Source organism: Eptesicus fuscus, chromosome 4, assembly GCF_027574615.1.
Source record: "Eptesicus fuscus isolate TK198812 chromosome 4, DD_ASM_mEF_20220401, whole genome shotgun sequence".
Classification (NCBI taxonomy): Eukaryota; Metazoa; Chordata; class Mammalia; order Chiroptera; family Vespertilionidae; genus Eptesicus; species Eptesicus fuscus.
Window position 1 is genome coordinate 75,600,921 of NC_072476.1, and position 12,520 is coordinate 75,613,440.

The 12,520-nt window shown below is 44.3% G+C and overlaps 1 protein-coding gene across 1 annotated transcript in view; it reads right to left on the reverse strand.

Moving 5' to 3' along the window:
* Window positions 1-12,520, reverse strand: part of MAP1B (microtubule associated protein 1B) — a 91,706-nt gene that overhangs the window by 5,046 nt on the left and 74,140 nt on the right. Inside the window, exons 5-6 of the mRNA XM_008161911.3 lie at window positions 3,243-9,753; window positions 620-858 (exon numbers count right to left, since the gene is read on the reverse strand). Coding sequence (XP_008160133.2) covers window positions 620-858; window positions 3,243-9,753 — 6,750 coding nt within the window. The remainder of the gene's footprint in view (window positions 1-619; window positions 859-3,242; window positions 9,754-12,520) is intronic.

Here is a 12,520-nt window from a genome sequence, read left to right on the forward strand (position 1 = left end):
CAAACAAATCTATTTACTATTATGCAAACACAGTTTACTAGGTGACTTCGCAGACAAGTAAAACTTAGATAAGCAAGGATTACAGCCAAAATAATAAAGAGTGGTCCGTGGCCAGTCATGTTTGTGAGGGGAATATCCTGTTGGGGACCATCATTAGCAATGCCCCTCCTGTAGAATTTCACATGGACAGCTACTTTTCTACTTGGCCACACTGCTAGCTTTGGTCTATTCATGAAACACAAGGGCGTAAAGACAATTCCTTAGCAATTCTCACACAGAAATATGGCCACTGTGATTCATGCACACTTACTCTTGGTTTATTAGGAGGAAGGACAAGTCATCTTGGGCCCATGTGGCAGGTAAATGAATTACGCCTGCCTTAGGGTGGGAAAGTGGCTTTCCTCCCAGGACATGGTTGTTACTGGTACCAAGAATAATATTTTAGACTTATCTTCTGTGTGTGAAATCCACTCTGTCCTCAGGATATTTCACGTGTGACAGAACCATGAGCACTACACGTGGATCCACAATCACAGCGATGCCTCCTTACACACGACACCTTCCCTCTGCCTCTGGGCACAGCTCCACGGGCTGTGCAGACACGGTCCTGGGCCCTTACCTGCATGTTGCTGCCCCACTGGGCCTTCCCTTCCAACAGGGCATCCAGGACAGCCCGGCTGGGCTCCTCGGCAGCAGGGTCATTCCCACTCACCACGTAGTAGGATGACCTCACTCTCTTGAAAAATTCGACATCGACATTCTTACTATTGCTGTGGTTGGGAATATAGCACAGGTCCAAGTACACAGGCGGGCCTGGAGGCACAGCTGAGGGTTTGGTTGTCTTGGTGGTCCCTGGTCCTTTGGTAAATAAACAAAGAGAAAGCCAGGGTCACAGGAATGCAAAGAGACCCCCAGGTCCAGGACACCACCCCTACTCATCCACAAGAAGGTCCACAGGACATGCAAAGGGAGAGTGGGCATTTCCCTCTCTCTGGTAGAGGGATTTTTACTAGTAGCCCTGGCATTTAACCATTTTAATCTGCATTTAGTAAACCACAGTGAAGCAATGTTAGTAATCCACGTTAGGAACTCATTTGAAAGCAATATTGCCCATAGCTGAATATTATACCCTAACATTTGACCTAGAAACTGGTTTAGATCTTAACTTTGTATGATTTCCAAGGCCCTCAGCACCTCAACTTCATTCATAAACTGTTGAAAGGTCACTTTCCTTAGCACAATACTCTCAAAAGAGAAACCTCTCCCTAGACAAGGCGGGATACCAAACTTAGTGAGAGGAGGGTTCAGAAAGACTCACTAGGCTTTCTCTAGCCAATCAGGACATACCAAACTGGGGAAAGGGCTATCTGGTTGCCAGAATTCCCAGTCTGAAGTCAAAAAAGCCTGGGCAAAGTGAAGATTCAAATTAACCCCAAAGTTTCTTGGCATCTTGTTAGGTGAGCTGGCTTTCTGACTTGTTCTAGTTAGAAGGTTTAAACTTTTTGAAACATTAATAAGAACTAGCATTCTAAGGCAGTGATTCCTCACCCTGGCTGCATAATTAGAATCAACTAATACTTATTAGTACTTAATGCTTAATACTGATGCCCAGGCCCCACATCCCAGAGTCTAACTTAATGGGGATGGGGTGGAGGCCTGGCCACCACCATCTTTTAAAAGCACCCCAAGGTAGTTCTAATGTGCAGCTGGTTTGAGACCACTGCTAAGTCATTTAAAATACCAACTGGATTCTATATATTTAATCCTATTTCCTTTCTCCTTAGGATGTTTAAAGACTGTCACCCAGAGTCAAAACCACCAGTGAACTCCATCAACTGCCCAGTTTTATTTTTAAGGGTTTGGGGGAGTGGTGAGAATCAACCAAGCTGATATCTAGATACACTGACTCATTTTAGTGAATCTGAGCTGAAAGCCCTCAAATATCCACGTGTAGGCCTCCCAAAGACTCTGACTTACAGCAGAATTTTGTGAGGTACAGTTTTTTTAATAATTAAAAATGCCTGGCCCTAGCTTGTTTGGCTCAATGGGTAGAGCATCGACCTGCACACTGAAGGATCCCAGGTTCGATTCTGATCAAGTCACATGCCTGGGTTGCGGGCTTGATCTCCAGTAGGGGGTGTGCAGGAGGCAGCCGATCAATAATTCTCTCTAATCATTAAAGTTTCAATCTCTCTCTCCCTCTCCCTTCCTCTCTGAAATCAATTAAAAAATGTATATATATTTTTAAATGCCTACAATTTCCCCTTGCACACTAAATTGCTACCATCAACACCAAACGAATGTCACTCATACAGAAGCACAAACTGAGGGAACTGACAGAAGTTTGCAATTAATAGTGCAATTTTGTCTTTTTAGAGATCTGTTGGAAAAGCATCTTCATGCAACAAAAATGAAGCCATCTGAGACTTGTTCCATCAAAAACCCAGGTATTGCTGAGAACTTGATAAATCTGAGAATTGGAACCAAAACATGAATGATCAGAAGTCAGGCATATTGCTCCTGCCACGTGCAATTTAATCCAAAATAGAATTCTGAGTCTCAGTTAGCAAGACTGTGGGGTAAGAGGAGGGTATAAGAAGAGCCTTTGATGCTCTTCTCTTAATTTGTTCAGAATACCCACTGGCCGACTGAAATTATGGTATTTGTTGGCCAATAAGAAAACAGAGCATTGCCTTTAATGGGGATGTAGCTCTAGCTTGGTGGTTTTTTTAAATTAAACATTTTATAATTTTAATTTTAAAATGTTATGATTTAAAATTTTTTTAATTAAAAACATTAAATCTAAATCTTGGGTCTATAGTGGACATTCCAGGGTTGGCTTAGAACTCTAGTTCTCCCTAGGCCTTTGGGAATTCTGTCACCTGAGCTTCATTCTGGGGCCAGCATGACTAAAGCCATTGCCAATACAGTCTTCCAAAGGAGGCTGAAATACTTCCTTGGTTCTGAAGACTTAGAACAAAGCTGCAGTTGCTGTATTGCAGAATGAGCAAACCCAGGAATCTCATCTGGTGAACCAGAGCTACTCTGGGCCATATACTGAGCTGTCCCCAAGCTTTCGGACAACTTTGGGCTGAGATTGATACCTTTAGGCAGAAGAGATAGTGAAGGGAAGGGAGAGCACCCAGTTGTGCTCTCTCACCTTCCCAGTACGAGGTCAAATGGAAAGTCAAAGGCTGCAGTTAAAAGTGGGATGGTTGTGGATGCCAGCACCTTCCACCTACCTGCAGTTGCAGTCTTGACTGATTTGGATGCGGAGGCGTTGGCGGCATTCTTGGTCTCCTTGTCTTTCTCTTCCCCACGTGCAGCTTTGACCTCAGGTGTGGTGGTGGGTTTTGTTACTTTTTCCACCGATTCCTTCTTCTTAGGAGAAGTTACTCTGGACACCTTATCTGAGGATTCTTTCAAGCCCCCTGGTTTGGGTGAAGCTGCAGAAGGCTTGGACTTCCCATCACTCTTTTTGACAGGCGAAGATGACTTGGTCTTTGTACCTGGCTTTTTGGTTTTGGTCTTCTCTTTCAGGTCTTTCTTCAGAGCTTTGCCCAGGTTCTGCTCATTGGCCAAGGCCTCTGGGTCCATCATGGACACATCAGGGTGGCGTGGAGAAGGGCTGCGGTCCTGCATGGGGGCTGGAGGTGGGTCCATGTGTTTGTATGTGACGGTTTTGTCTGTGGGGATGGTTTCTGATTCATCTTCAGAGTCAATATTTGCATCAGCTGTGATGGAGGGGCACTCTTCAGTCTCCGGGGGGACATCAGAGTCAGTCTGAGATGGGGCCGACTCACTGACTGAGGTGGGAGGGGTTTCATCACATTGTCGCCCCTGTGGCTTTCCTCCTGGAGGCGGTGGGGGCCCCCCTGGTTGGGTGAGGGGCCTCTCGGATTCTTCAGTTGGCTCTTCACTGGCAAACCACTCGAGAGGATTGGGATTAATGAAGGAGGGTGACAGCTCTGTCTTGGGATGTTTGTATTCACAGGAGGACACGAGGCATAAGTCAACATCCTGGCGAGCCTCCGAGGGGGACTTATTTTCTGTAGTGTAGCACTGGTCTGAAGTCTCATAGGAATATGTATTCCCCTGGGGGGTTCTAGTGATTTTCTCTGAAGTCTCATAACAGTATGTGGAAGCATCAGGGGTTCGTGTAGTTTTTGTAGATGTCTCATAGGTGTAACTTTCAGACTCAGGGAAACTGGAAATTTTCTCAGTGGTCTCATAAGAGTAGCTGGAATCTCCAGGTGTGTGGCCACCATCTTCAGAGTCATCATAGCCATTGCTGATGTCATCCAGCAGTCTACTAGACCTCTCAGTCTTTTCGTAGCTATAACCACTCAATTCAGGGGTTCTTGTTGTCTTCTCACTTATCTCATATGAGTACCCACCCTCTTCCGGGGCCCGTGTGGTCTTTTCAGTAATTTCATAAGCACAGCCACCATCTTCAGGAGTCTTGGTAGTTTTCTCAATGGTCTCATAGGAATAGCCACTGTCATTTGGGGCTTTAGTGGTTCTCTCTGTCTTCTCATAGTAATAGCCACCCTTATCTGGGGTTCGGGTGGGTTTCTCATAAGACTCGTAGGGGTAACCTTCTTTATCTGGGGAACTACTTGTTTTCTCATGCTTCTGGTAGGCATAGCTGAAGTCACCAGGAGTCTTCCCTCCATTGTCCTTCTCCAAACCAGATGTGATCAAATCTCTATTCAAGGCTAGATGGCGTTGCATCGTATCAAATAGCATCGAGGCACGGAAGCCATAGGGCTCTGTGGATGTTGCTTCCATTGATGGAGGAGCAGACGTGTCGTAAGCTGCTATGTTCTCTTTGACTGCAGAGGTAGAATCTGAAAAACCAGGTGAATATAAAGGAGAGGACTCTCTTGGGGTGAGTGGAGAGATATCAGATTTTGGTGACAATGTCTCTCCTTCCAGATTTCGCACTTTTTCAGAGGTGAGTGAGGCATATAAGGACATATCTCTGGGAGGAACATCAGATAGAGTATCTTCTTGGAGAGGAGAAGCTATCTGAGAAGGGGTATGTGCAGAAGAGGTGGATGGGGAGGCCTCGACCTGAGATACTGAGATGAGCTCTGAAAGATCATTATCTTGGGTGTAGGATGGCTCCTCCATTGGTGCTAGCTTATGTGATAAACTAGAGTCCTGCATGTCAGAAGGACTGTAGTCCACCTCAGTTGGCCCATTTTCAGTGATGTGAAGCACACTCGCACCCATTGTAGGGTGATCTGGAGACTGTCGACTAAAGTCCATAGCAAGGGAGTGCTCAGGGGATTCTTGACCAAATTCAATAGACATCGAGGATTGTTCAGACCTATGATCTTGAACGGGTGTCCTGGATTTGGCTGTTTTAGGGGAAAAGTCTGGTGGAGAAATTGACATTGGTCTTGGGCATTCTTCTTTAGATGGAGACATTTCTGTTTCCTGAAAAGTGGTAGGCGTTTGCACGACAGACACGGAAAGGGAGTCGTCTACTTCTGTGGAATGGGGGGAACCAACCTCAGCATGCAAAGAAGGAGACACATCATCTGTTGTTGGCTCTGGAAATGAGCTTGTAGCCACGGAGGCTGTGGAGACTGAGGCCACACCCTCCATATGAGAGTATGTGTCTTCCGCTACACCTTCATCAACAGGAGTAGCTGACTTGTCTGAAACAGTACCTTCAGAAATGGACATCTTAGTGTCTTCTTTAAAAGATCCAAACTGACTGACATCTATTTGTGTAGGAGAAACATCTCCTCCTAACTTCCTTTCATCTAAAGCCAGTCCTGATTGAGAGCTCATGGTTTCAACATTGTCAGTTTTCTTTTGTTGACCAAAGTCTTCCTTTATTGGGATAAAGTCTGTGCTTTTCCCTTGCTGTTTGTCTTGGAAGAGACCAGTGGAAGTCATGTCAGAAACTGGACTTATTTGGTCTGGAAAGCCTTTTTTTCCATTCTTTCCTTCAAAGGAACTTTCAGTGTATCTACTAGGTGCCTTGTGGTCAGCACTCAGAAAACTTTCATATGCAGACTCGGATCCAATTAGGGGAGGGCTCCGTAAAGGAGACAACACTTTTTCAATAGGAGACTCTGAGTCAGGAACAGGTTCATCCATGGGGCTTATGGAAGCCCTTTCATTCTCATCTTTGGCTTCACTGAATTCAAAGCTCACTGGAACTGCTGATGATTTTTCAATGACTTCTGTGGGGAGGTGACTGGTTTTCTCATCAGTCGGAGATTGGTAGTAAGGTGTGTGGCCAGCACTGCCAGTCACAGACTGAGATGGGGACACCACTTCCAGGGTCTTATCCTCGGGACTAGCACAATGTTCTTCCACTACTTCTTGGGTCACTTCAGGAGACACTGGGACTGCTTTTGTCTTTACTAAGAGTTTAATCTCATCGGGTGTCAGAGAAAAGTTCACATTACGTTCACCCAGGAAGGTCTTTTCTAGGGGTGGTGGTGGTGGATACGGGCCCAGGGATGGGCTCTTGGATGGACTAAGTTTTTCATCTGAAACTGCTGAGACAGTGTCTTTGATCTCCAACGTGGCACTGGCTTTCCTGTCTTTCTCTTCAGCACAGTAAGCATCACGTAGAACAGATTTGCTAAATTTGTCTTCCTCCATGGATGAAGGTGGCGAGATGGTGGAGGCTGAAGCATTGTAATCTTTCCCATCAGTGGCATCTGTTTTTGACCCTTCAGATAATCCATTGAGTGATGTGACAGCAGGTTTGGTGTATTCCTGAGAATACAGCAGAGACTCATATTTGGTGATGTTTACGAATTCTTGAGATGGGGATTCTGTCTCCTCATTGTTGGTCTCATCACTCATCACGTCGCGAGGAGTAGACATCTCATCCATTGGGGTGGGCTCACTGGATATCTCAATGGTAGACTGAGTGTAGCCAGAGGTGGCAGTGAATTCTTCAGGCTGGTCTTCTCGATTCTCCTCATCAGAAGCAGTGGCCTCACTTTCCGAGCCTCCAGGTAAAGTCTCATCCTGAATTGTAGATGCAGGTTCCTGGGCAGGAGACTGGGCTCCCTGTTGCTTGGTTGAAGTGGTAAGGAATCCATACTGATCCTCAGTACCACTAGCCTCCGCAGCCTTGTCAACCACGGCCATCACATAATCTTCAGCTTCAGCTTTTTCGAGCTCACATCCTTCCTCTCTGGCATCCTCAGCTTTGTCTTCCTCATCCTCCTCCTCCTCAGATTGTTCAGCTTCTCCTTTCTCCACTGCCTCATCCATGTCTTCTTCTGCTCGGTCATCACCACTGGCCACAGACTCCCTCTTCTCCTTGATGTGTGCATCTGCCTCAGCCTTGGCACTTTCCTCCTCCTCCATGAGGCTGTGCTTGGAGGTGCTCACACACACATTTTCTTCACCATCCTCTTCTGGCTCTTCAGCCTCTTCAGTTTCTGCCTTCTCTTCATAGTCTCCAGTCTCTGAAGATTCTTCAAAACCTGCTCCTTCGTCTTCAAATTTTTCGATGTCCTCCACCCCTTGCTTCTCAACTGGCTCCAGCTCCTCTGGTGTTTGCTCACATTCACCCTCCCCTTCGGTGGTGGTGATTCCCTCATCAGGGGACTCGGCAGAACCTTTGATGACTTCTGTCTCTTTTTGAATGACATAGGCTTCGACTGGCTCAGTTGCCTTCAGTTTCTCTTCATCTTCAATCAGCTCCAGCTGAGGCTTGATGTCTTTTGCTACATTGACCTCTTCAGCCTTTAGTTCTTCAAAGTCCTTGGTTAGATCCTCAGGGGATGACATAAGGGACCTCTCAGCTTCCAGTTCTTTGGCAGGGCCAGTGGTTGCTATTCCAGCTGCTGCCACCATGGCTGCTGCAGTGGCCACAGTGCCGATGGCTGCCGCTGCAGCCTCTGTTGTCTTGCCTTCCTTCTTAATGACTTTAATTTTCCCCTTCTCCTTTGGCTTCCCGGCAGCAAGAGAATCTTTCTTGGCAGATTCTTCCTTCTTGGGTACTTTTGGTTTTAATGCAGCTGGTTTCTTTGCTTCAGATAGAGGAGTAGATGATTTCTTTACATCTTTAGGAAGTTTCTTAATTTCTTTTTTGGGTTCCTTTTCTTCCTTTTTAATTTCCTTCTTGTCTTCCTTCTTAACTTCCTTCTTGGCTTCCTTCAGGGGTGTTTCCTTCTTAACCTCTTTCTTGGGTTCTTTTTTCTCCTCTTTCTTGATTTCTTTTTTTACTTCCTTTTTCACTTCTTCCTTTTTTGGTTTTTCCTCCTTCTTGATAGGTGTTTTGTCCTCCTTTTTAGCCACTTCTTTCTTTGGCTTTTCCTTCTCCTCTTTCTTTTCTTCAGACTTGACTTTTGTTTCCTTTTTCACCACCTTCTCCTTGGTGACTTTGGGTTTGACATCTGTGGCTTGCTTTTCGGCCACCTCGGCTTTCACCGGAGGCTGTTCTTCTTTGCTAGGCACCTCCTTTTCGGTCGCTGGAGGTTTGGTCTCTGTTTTTACTGGCTTGTCTTTTTTCACTGTTACCTTGTCTTTGCTTTCAATCTTGGGTGGCTTTTCCACGTGATTTGCTTTTGTGACTTCTGGAGTTTCTTCTTTAGACTCCTTTCGCACAGATTTGCTGGCAAGCGGTTTTGTGGCTGGCTTCAGACTCTCTCGGCTATCAGCCCGCTGTTTCAGTTTTACTTGTTTTACAGCAGGAGCAGCCACCTGGCCAGTTAGATCCTTCTGGGTGGCCAGTGGCTGTTTCAGGAAGTCTAAATGTTTGAGCTTTTCCAGTCCCTCCAGAATATTGTATTGGGTGCTGTTTCCAGGAAACAGGACTCGGATGATTTTCTCTGCAGGGTTTGCTGGATGCCATACAATCAAAGATGAGACTGAGGTTAAGTAGGAAATTGGGATATCTATTTCTTGACCATTAGGCAGCATAAATTCAGCCTTGTCTTTGTTGGTGCCAGTCCACTGCTGCATAAAATACTGCATTTCCTTGCTGCTCTTGAGTGGGTTAAGCACATACATCTCAAGTTTACCAACTCCCATTTTTTGGAAAAGAATGACAGGATCAATGGTGTTGCCTACACTTCTGAACAGAGGTTCTGGTTTCATGGACAATTTGCTTAGATACTGGAGAGTGAAGCAAGCTTCTTCTATGCTTCTCTTCATCTTGATGTTTGGCTCTGGGTTTTTCAGATTTTCTGGGACATTGAGAAATACAACTCCTAAGTCAGGGGAGATGAGGTTTTTCATCCAGTCACTGTTGGTGGTGGAGCCTTGGGACTGTTCTTCCTCAAGCTCTGCGATTTTCCGCTGCAGCATGCTGTTTATTCCCGGCAAATTGTCGTCCCCAATGTGGGTGAGCAGGATGGAGTCCACTCGGTCCAAGTGTCGGATGAGCTTCCAGAAGCAGGATTTTCTTTCTGACCCTCCATTGATGAGCATATTGAATCCGTTCACTGCAAACAAGGCAGAATCACCCCTCCCTCCTGGAAAAATGTAGCAACATGGCTTGGAGAGCTTTAGAAATCCACCCGATGTGGGGGGCTCCAGGATATCAAAGGGAGATGGGACTTCCACGGATTCTGAGAGATACTCGGTGAACTCGGAAAGTCCTTCCATTTCTGGCAATATAGAAGCTGAGTTGAGTTTAATATTGATGAAGTCTTGGAGATTGTGTCTGTCAAGGTTGGAGTTCTTCCAGTCTCCTTCTTCGGGACAGAAGAGGGTCAAACTAGCTTTGTTGGCAGGATGGGTGGTACTCAGTAATTCCCCAATCTGGGATTTAAAAAATAATAAACAAAGAAAGAAAAGGTTGAAGTGAATGTCATCACTGATCCACCATCTCCATGTATTACTAGATATTATAGGATCATTGGACGCACAAAGGACTGACTTCAGGGATGCTGGTTGTTTAAATTCTGAAATATTTCTACAATGGTAGGTGAACAGCCTCTGTCCTGACCACCCCACACACTGCTCCCTTATGCCTCAATCACCTCCCAGAACACCTCTACATAATCTTTCTTGTACAGCAGGAGAACTCCAGAACTCTGGTCCAGTTCTAAGACCAGTGACCATTTGGAAGATCAGGGCCTGTGCTACAGTGGTCATGAAATACTTTGATATTACAGTGGGGTGTGCAGGACACAGCCTCTCCCTTCCTCTCTGAAATATATATCTCACAGGGGAAGGTTATGTGAGTCATTTTACCACTGATATAAAATATTTTCTTTTATCACACTGGGCTTGGCAAAAAGGCCTGATTGATACATTGAATGAATTTAGTTTTGGTTCACTTATTGTTGTCTACTTTTAGAATTTTGTAGGTGCAAAAGAAAAAAGTTCGGTGTGCTTTCTTCCCCTCTGCCCCCTCAGGAGACAAGGAAGTTATGGATTGCTCATTATTACAAAAAGGTATTGGTCCTGGCATCAGTTCACACTATTTAAATTATGAGTGGTTCATCCAGCAGATTCTCTACAAATATAAATACTTTTATTGAAGCCATGATGATGAAAGCAACTGGGCAATTACACAAGCAAGCATCCCAATTTATCCCCATTTACTCATATTTGATTCCAAAGTGAGACATTCTACTCTTTCACAACTCCTGTTCTTTTCAGGGCACGCTAGGTATGAGTGGTTAAGATCAAATATGGCTCAAAAAGGTGAAAGGATTAAGAAGTACAAATTCGTAGTTATAGGGATGTAAATCAAGTACAGCAAAGGGAATATAGTCAATAATACTGTAATAACTATGTATGGTGCCAGGTGGGTACTGAGGGGGAGACGGGGTGAGGGGGGGGGGGAGAGAGACACTTTGAAAAGTATATGATTAACCATTATGCTATACACCTGAAACTAATACAAAATAACACTGAGTGCAAATAGTAATTTTAAAATATTATTTTAAGAAAAGAAATAGTTGAGCATAAACCAGAAAAAAAAATTTGAGCTCAAACATTTTTTAATACATTATTTAATATTTCCCATAGGACAGGAGTGCAGAAGAGCAAATTGTGTCCAAAACAGCGATTGTGGTTCATTGAAAATGCTATTTTTGTCTCACTCCATATTATGGCCATATGTTTCATGGTCTTAGCTTACTAAGTAGTAAGGGAGAATCATGCCATAAACTCTGGTCTTCTTTTGGCTACAGCAAAGCTCATAAATCAGCCCAGAGATTCAAAAGAGCTCTTGACCTTGAAGGTAAATTAGGAAGGGCAAAGCAAAGATTCCATGTGGTTCAGGCTTCTCTAAGCCAGCAGGTTTGAACTCTCACCTTCTAGTTTTAGGGTGATTTCCTCTGTCTCATACAACCTTATGGATACCAATATTTGAGGCTACTAGTTGCGTGTGCATAGAGTATTTTATAGAATCTGATTTTTTTTCTACCTAAGATTGCAGTAAAATAGCCATTTTTGTTTTGTTATGTCTATTTGTCCCACATTTCATATGAAGGGTCTCAAAATAGCAAAATAATAAATCTTTGATTTTGCTATTTCCTCTGATTTGACCATCTCCTATAAAAAGAATAGGAATCAACTATTTTGGAAGCTAAGAAAACTAAAAAAGTCAAAGGTAACCATCCTGGTAATTGTTGCTCAAATTATTTTTTGGCCAAAGCAAACATGAATACTACATATGGTTTCTTGTCCAATAATTAGGCATAGACCTTCATCGCCACCACTATAGCACAATTAGGAGTCTCTCAATCCTAATTTTCACACAGAGCACATGCAAACTATTCATGTTTTATAATACATTTTAGAGGAGAAATCTAGGCTAACTCAACTGCTAACTCTTTTTTTTTTTTTTTCAACTGCTGACTCTTTAATGGTGAAATTTTAAATTTTCGTCTATTTTAATTTTTGAAATTCCACCCTAACTAAAGACTGTGGCAGCCCAAGGATTTGATCCTGTGTGTAGGAGGTATTCAATCACTAGCTCTTTTTATAAGACTTGTAATCACCAAGTTCAAAGAGTAGGTAAAAGGACTTGAGGAATACCTCCCCACCTTCCATCTTTTCACCTCTATCCAGACAGCCTATAAAATGAAGGAAATGACCCCAAAAGAAAACAAGGTTGCAGAGAATTCTGAGGAAATCAAGGGCAATGAAAAACAGCAAAGAGGCTGGTGAATGGGAAACTATGTTTTATGGGAGAAACAGGAAAAAAAAGTCAGCATTGCTGGACAGGTTTCTTTTCAGAGAGGGAAAACGCCGTCTCTCGGAAGAAGAAGCGGCAGGATGAGACAAGAATGCAGACACTGAGCTAGAAAGACCCCTTCAAGAAGGAGAGACGAATGGAATAGGTAAAGAAGCACAACTACTACAGCAAGCGTGTCAAACTCAAAGGCTAACATGGCCAAATAAACCCTGTGGGCCGCGAGTTTGACATGCTTGTACTATAGACTTGGAGCTACACAGAGGAAATGAAATCCCTGCTTCCCCCGAGCGGCCCCCAGGCCTCTACTCCAACATACACCCTAGAGACCAAGCACCTCAAGATTGGGTCTTACAAGTGTCCAGACCATAGTGGCAC